The sequence below is a fragment of the Frankliniella occidentalis genome, unplaced genomic scaffold, assembly GCF_000697945.3.
Source record: "Frankliniella occidentalis isolate FOCC.00 unplaced genomic scaffold, Focc_3.1 Scaffold5514, whole genome shotgun sequence".
NCBI lineage: Eukaryota > Metazoa > Arthropoda > Insecta > Thysanoptera > Thripidae > Frankliniella > Frankliniella occidentalis.
Window position 1 is genome coordinate 1 of NW_026272554.1, and position 7,400 is coordinate 7,400.

Sequence of the window (7,400 nt, forward strand, 5' to 3'; positions counted from 1 at the left end):
CCCCGCCGCCCCGCGGCCCCGCACATTCGTGGGTAAACACTGAGAGGAGCTCATAAGCGGGTCCGGGACCAGGTGACGGCCAGTGCGAGACGTACGCCTGAGCCGGAGGGGCCCCCGCCCGGCCCGCGAGACTCAACCTAGTGACCGGTCCGGTATAGTTCACCCAGGCCGCCCAGGGACTACGCGGGGACGCGACGAGACGGGACGCCACATGGGTGAGTGACCTCTCACCGAAAGACCAATTTGAGCGAAAATTTATCACCTCATCGATTTCGTGACACTACCTCCTCTGGTTTTACATTGATGGGTTTTGAAACAAGCTCTGACTTCCTTTCATCACTTTTAAGCCCCTCTTGCTTGAGACTCGTGAGAAGTGGACGCCTGCGAACCGTAGGGCAGGCAACGTGCCTTGCATGTGTGTATATTCACGGTGTGCCTCACAGGCTGACCTTTCTGGCACCACCTTTTGTTCGTTGAGGAGTTTAACAAAAAAATGACAACTAGAAGTAACTACAAGACAAATACTATGCAAATCATCATTTTTGTTTTTAAATTTAATTCTTTGGAAATGTGTGGAAGTTTCCAAAGCCAAAAAAGAAATGAAGTCGGGGAAAGAAAACTGTAAAATTATTTGGAAGGATTTGATAATGCTACTGCAATTACTCATTCCAATACAATCATATTTTAACTTACATTAGTTAATAAAGGTTTATTGATTGGACGGCGCCTTTTTCTTGGGTTGGCACCCAGAGCCGGAGAACTAGTAGAGCTGTCAGGAATACAGGATGCACTTATTAGTATAATCTAAACATATATGACTAACTTTTCAAAAATAGGGGCAAATATCCATTTACCTGTTTGTATTTTAGAAGCAAAAACTTGCTTTTGTTCTTCACTCAGACGGCAAGGTGAAATTTTCTAAAGCAAGAGTAACAACTGAATCATTCTAAATGAACCTTAATCCCCTTTTTGAACAAGCACGATAACGTCTCCGCACATGCACTATGGTTTCTTCAACACAACTTACTTTTGAAAGGCTCCAATTGTTTTCATAAATCATAATGGCATGGCCGATTAAATTACTCAAAGAATTTGGTACTTCTGGAGCAAGCTGTCTCAGGGTTTAGAGAATGCGAGTATCTTTTGACGATGACTGCATGTTTAGACAATGGAACTATTGAGTGAACACTGTTTTTTACCGGTTTTTACGAATCTTTTCAATAGAGCATGGGATCCTGAACTAGGATAGAAAAGGAAACTGTTAGTAATGCCACTCAATTTTAGTATGAGAATTTAAAAGATAACTTTTGATAGATTACTACTTCTACCTTAATAGCACTGGTGTCATCTTTGGGTTGGGATGTACTCATAAGTCTCAAATCAACGCCATGCCCTCCAATTACTTCAAAGTCATTTCCTCTGAAAATGTGAAAATTTAGTACTTGAAATCCAAGTACTAATCCACGATACCAGGTGGCTGACTTATTTACGTCGGGCGGTTTTTCCTAGGCCTATCCTCGCTGCTCACGGCTCCTTCTGGCCCCGTGCGAGTAGGCAACACGCCCGCATGCGTGCATGCGGAACAGTATCTGGTAACACAAAACTGTCGCGCACAGTGTAATTTTTTTAAATCAGCCAATTATTGTGACGATAACGAAAATCTAAAAGTGATGGCTTTTGCACCGTCAGACGATCGTCGAAGGTCTATCAAATTTAAACTATCTACCATTCCGTTGTATCTGTCTCGATCCCTGGTCGAATCCACAATAGTGGTTTTTCGCTTCCATTACGATAGCTGGCTGATAAAGATAGTACGAGAATTCTGTGCTACTAGGGGACGCTATTGGCTCCTGCCAAAAACTGGAGGGGTATTATGGAGCTACCGGGAAACGTTCTTCCACCACCACCCCTCCCTCACCCTCTGGAGACTGGTTATAGAAGGCGCTTCCGGGGAGCTCCGTAATCTCCCTCCTATGTATCGTCCTGTCGGCTGCTAGGCCAAAGTAATTTAGGGGTAGTACAGGACAGAGATCAGAAACATTCTGTTTCAATCTCTGATTAAAAGAAAGGTTGGTAGAATACAAGACAAGTTAAAGCTTTTTGAGATAACGTTATAACGGCGGGTGGACATGATATATAGGTAGAAGAACCCGGTACAGTATAACACGCCGACACGAATGCATGCTCTCTGTCTGTAATTCGACGGCGCTGGACAGCCCATTTGTTTGCAGAGTAAACGTTGCGAGGGAGAGGAATCGGTACAAAACCCGATGCAGATGCGCTCATTGGTGGCCGCTGCTCCTTTGACTGCCCCTCCCAGAGACGGAGGTCCGTCTGTGCTGGTCGCCGTAAACCGCTCTCCTGTCTGTTCGAACAGACCGGAACAGACGTCTCTGGTACGGACGAGGGCACGAGGGCCCATATGTGCTTGGTCGTTGTAACAACCGCTCTCTTGTCCCTTCTTCTCGGTGACGAAGGTCCATGTAATTGATCAGTGTAACCGCCGCACCCCACCCCCTTATATTTTTTTTTCGCTCCCCTGTCTGCTCCTCGCAGTACAACATCGCGTAACCGCGTAACGACGCCCTGCTTGGCCCTGTTCCATCGACACAAAGCCACAAGGAGAGAGGCTAGTTACAATGCCGATTATGAAATGAGCATGTCGCGGGCTGTCTTCCCTCATTACGTAGTCCCCAGCCCTGCAGGGCACCGCGTTGACGCTGTGTGCTCTGGGTCACGCACTCTCATAAAAGTACAGAACGCACAGTCCTCGCCTGCTCATCTACCTGCACTTTCACGCGTCTTATCGGATACCTTGGGAGAAATGGGGTGGGGTGGAGGGTGAGCAGTGTTCCCCCGAAAACCGCTACTGGTCTTACGGACACTTCAGAAAACAAAAACACGCGGATCCTCTATGTACCTTTGGTCTTTCCGGTTGCGGGATTTGATTGCATAGGGGGGGGGGGGGATATATCATCACCGTGTGCCGCAACGCGACAATTGTTTCGGCTCAGCGCTCAGCCCTAAGCTCGGTCGAGATTGCAGGTATCGCCAATAACAGTAATGCGAGTGTTATCTCGTCGCCCCCAATTACAAGTACGCGGGGACGTTGCGACATGTGTTGCGGCGCGCGGGGATGTAGGGGTTTTGGTGACACCCCCCCCCCCCCACACACACACACACCTGAGGCTGCTATCGTGACTTCCGACCTTCACCCACTCTACTGTTAGCACCCCCCGTAGCAGTAGGAAGAATCAGAGATGTTTCCTAACGTGTTCTCACAGTTGCCGCGTCTTTCTCTCTCTCCCTAGCGCGGTCGGCGCAACTTGTGGCTCTGGGTCTGCTGTCGTGCGTGACCGTGGGCGCCGCCTTCCAGTCCGACCTCCAGAGCCTTTACCTCCTGGGGACGCCCCTGTCCAGCTCGAGGTCCATTCCGCCCCGGGGCCAACGCGCTGGTGCCCTCGGCCGTCGGAACAGAGAGCAGCAGCAACAGCAGCAGCAGCAGCAGCAGCAGCAGCAGCAGCAGCAAGACACTCCACTCAGGATCGTCTCCGACCTGGACCTCGCCAACGTGAGTGCCTGCCCGGTCTGCCCGGCCTGCCCCGCCGGCGCCGCCCCTCCCTCCCCCGCCCAGCCCACTCCATTTCATTGTGCGGAAATAGCGAAAGGGCCGCCCTGAGCCTCCTATATTCAGAAATAAGATAAATGGGATGAACAGCGGCGGCAGAAGGGGGAGAAACTATCTTCTGAAGAAAAAGAAAAAAAAAAAGACGGGTTAAAAGAAATTACGCGCGTTGTCCGCTCCCAAAATATAGAGTAGTGTCAGGATAGCACCAAGAAGGGCCTGCCACTTACGTGTTTTTGCAGTATCGGTGAGGGTTTGGGCCCCCAACGGGATCAGGACAGGACTCGACCGTCCCGTCGGTCGCGCCCACTTTCAGCGACGCGACGAGTGACGTCAGATTCAAGCGCGTCACCGCTTCACCAAACATCCGCCGCGATTACATGCGTCTTTTCCTATCGCTTCTTTCATTTGCAACCAGGCGCGAGGTGCGTGCGCTGGAAGAGGAGGGGAGGTGGTGAATGAGAGGGGAGGGGCAGCGGAGGGGGGTGAATTTGCCCTTGTGAAGCTGAAGCCATTGCGTTCAATCCCCACGAACAATTAGTACAACAAGAACGCCTGTATATGCCTGACCCCTCGTGTTTCAGATCCCCGTGCGCTATCGAAGTGCGGAGCACATCCTGGCCGAGAGGCAAGAGGGCCTGCTGGACCGGGGCCGGCACGCACCGGACGGTGCGGGTGACCTGGCGAAGAACGATGGCTCCGCCGACGACGCCCAGGGGGACGTCAAGGGCGACTCCGAAGACGACCTTCAGAACAACGCCTACCATGTTGACAGGGACGAACGCAGGAATAGGCACAGGAACGAACGCAGGGACGACCACGGAGACGTGGAGGAAGACGACGACGTCGTCGACGACGACGACGACCACGGCGCTGATGCGCGACGAAACGGGGCTGCGACAAATGCTAGGGTGAAGAAAAACTACGACGATGACAACGAGGACTATGCGCTGGACGAGGACTACGATGAGGACGAGATGGCCGCGGCCGCGGCCGCCAACACCTACGGCCACTCCTTCCAGGAGGATGCTGAGGCCGAGGCCCGCCCCTTCTGGCACCACCCGTGCGGCCGCAGCGTCGACCTGGTCATCGCCAGCCCCAAGGCCACCAGTGGTCGCTCGGCCAAGTCCGTCGCCAGAAAGATCAACAGAGCCCTGGCGCGGGTGTGGCGGCAGCTCAACATGACCGTGCTTCACTACAAGCTGCAGCGATTTGACAAGCTCTACTACCAGGTAAGCTTCAATGTAAAGCGTAAATGCGACGACATAGGACTCGCAACTGTTGACTAGTGAGCTACCATACAAAATTAAAAACCCGCGATTGCGCAACTCTCAGCGCATTTTTAATGCGTTCATTATCGGCATAGTTTGGCAGTATAGTACATTATTTTCATCCTTTGGAATACGTTTACATTGGGATTATAGTTGGTGTGCTGTTGCCTGTCGGTTGCCAGTACAGGCATTGATACGGGTGACATAGATGAATAAATGTTACGGTTAGTGCTATGATTTTAGAGACGGGTCATTTAGTTCTAGCTGCATTCTCATTTCCTTATGGATGTGCTCTGTATGTTATGGTGAATTGTATGCAAACGTATTATGGATCACAAATCATCCATAATTCGGATAAAATTGTCCGTATTACAGACAATTCTATCCACATTACAGACATGCCCAAGGTATGGACGAAAGGTCTATACCTTACGGATGAAGGCATGTCTGTAATATGGATCCAATTGTTTTGTAATACGGACGATTTTATCCATATTATGGATGAGTTGTGATCCATAATACGTGTGCACAAAATTCTCCCTAAGAGATTCTATAAAAAAATGAGAGTGTGTACCGGGGGGAGTTGGTCAGATAGACGCGCGAACTGCTAGCGCCTGCGGTCTGCGGGGTAGGCCACAGCTCTCCGCCCGGTGCAGTCCTGCACGTTGGGTTGCCTAGCCCCCAGGCGTTCCGCGAGCAACAACTCTCCGCGGTCTGCCGCTCTAGTCGCTCTTTGCCAGCTCTGAAACCAATAGCTCTTTCTCTCTCTCTCCTCTCCAGGTTATTATTGGTGTGAACGAGAATGACTATATCCCGAGTTGGGTACCTTCCAAGGATGACCTACCAGAACTCGGTGGAGAAAAGTTGGAGCCACACAAGGTGAGCTCGATTGGTTGGATTCATGTAGGATACCGCGTCACCGAGGTTCGCTTTTCAAAACGCAAATCGCGATTATTGTAGCCTAACGCTAAACTGCTTCCCAAAGCATACATCGTGTATTGTATTTTGAAAATCGTTCATCGGTAGTTGGATATCTTCTTGGTTTTAACAGGAGTCTGTTTACGCTGTGCTCTTTGTAGAGATGTTTCCACGGAATGTACAAATAACTCACTAACGTGTCTATTTCGCGGTTTCTCCAGCTGGCGAACGAACTAGCGCGCATGCATACGCAGCTCCAGAAGTTCTCCGTCGCGCTCGAACAGATGTCCGAGGACAATCGACTGGACAACCCAATGCGGCATAACGCGTTGTCCGAGACTAAGAAACACGTCAAGTTGGTGAGTATTGTGAACACCTCGCCCTCTCATGGCTTTGTCAAGTGAAGGTGATTATGCTGACGTGCTGTTGTGCTGATCGTCAGTATAGGGATCGTCCAAAAGGTACGCCCGTTTTTCTCAGGGGCATTCAGCAGATACGGGAACTCGGCGCCTGGGGGATGTAGGGTAGGCCAGCCCGCTCTGCACGCATGCATTGCAGGCAAGATGTTGCCTGTCTATCAGGCGCTATGACAGCTTGCCATCGGCCGAACTTGGCAGTTTCGAAACGGCGGAGAATGGGCGTATACTTTCTGGATGATCTCCTCGGTGGCTTGCTTTACACCCGAGAAGCCCTCTACGTAGACCCCAATTAGACGTCGATTTAGATGTTTATGGCCAAAAAAATCGACGTAATTTCGACTTCCGACTCCGACGTCAAATCGACATCAACGAATCTCACTGGGCACCCTCCTGCTTGAGCGTTGCAGCTACTGTGCGAGGTGGAGTGGGCGCTGCTGTCGTTGACCATCCCGCTGCCGCTGGCCGTGCCGAGGAAGATCATGTCACCCTCAGAGCGCAACATCACCGACGACACAAACCGCGAGATACGCGACTGGGGCGTCCTAATCAAGTACCGTGACTTCCTGCACGGATGGTCCAACGTGGTGGCGCAGGCGGACCGCTCCGCGCGCTCCCGACGCAGCTCACTGAGTGCCCAACCCTTGGCTCGGCCCTCGGCCCGACCCTGGAGGCTTTGGGGCCCGTGGGGCTTGTGGGGGAGTCAGGGCGACGAGGAGAGAGAGACGGCGGCAGGAGAGGGTCACTCGGCCGGGCCCGGGCGGGGATGGGCCAGGCCGACAAGACACGACCACGGCCATGCTGGCAGTGCGGGCGGCAGCCGGGCATGGAGGAGCTGATAGAACGGTACCGCCACGAGTCGGCACGCCTTCATCCGCCCCGTATTCTAGACCTTCATCCAACACCCACGATAATTCAAATGAATGAAGAGACACGATGACGCCTTACACGGTTTTACTCACCTGATCAGAGATCTGCCATATCATTTATATTTTTCATGTAGTTGGAGCGGGAGGGGGTTGATGAAGGGAAATTTCAGAATCTTATCTAGTCAAATGTTTATCGAGTCATAGCTATATCAAAGTTAATTTTCAATCTAGTGTATCTTGTTACATTCCAACCATTAATGAGTATTTGTAGTTGACATGTATTTATTTATTTATTTACTTA

At 51.2% G+C, this 7,400-nt stretch overlaps 1 protein-coding gene across 2 annotated transcripts; it reads left to right on the top strand.

Annotated features, from left to right (window-relative positions):
• Positions 1-80: 80 nt before the first annotated feature.
• LOC113203309 (nuclear transcription factor Y subunit gamma-like) lies at positions 81-7,394 on the top strand. Of its 2 annotated transcripts, none has more exons than XM_026417924.2 (6): positions 81-215; positions 3,312-3,571; positions 4,210-4,857; positions 5,677-5,775; positions 6,036-6,173; positions 6,641-7,394. In XM_026417924.2, exons 1-6 carry the CDS (start codon positions 212-214, stop codon positions 7,067-7,069), a joined length of 1,578 nt encoding a protein of 525 aa, XP_026273709.1. In that variant the 5' UTR covers positions 81-211; the 3' UTR covers positions 7,070-7,394. The 2 variants fall into 2 exon arrangements, with proteins under 2 accessions (XP_026273709.1, XP_052132995.1); XM_052277035.1 differs by lacking the exon at positions 6,641-7,394 and adding an exon at positions 6,257-6,634.
• The last annotated feature ends 6 nt before the right edge of the window (positions 7,395-7,400 follow it).

Bases quoted from the DNA above. Each gene is read 5' to 3' on its own strand.
- LOC113203309 (XM_026417924.2), top strand. The intron at 3,572-4,209 runs GTGAGTGCCTGC...CTCGTGTTTCAG, and splicing joins CCGACCTGGACCTCGCCAAC to ATCCCCGTGCGCTATCGAAG. The intron at 6,174-6,640 runs GTGAGTATTGTG...TGAGCGTTGCAG, and splicing joins CTAAGAAACACGTCAAGTTG to CTACTGTGCGAGGTGGAGTG.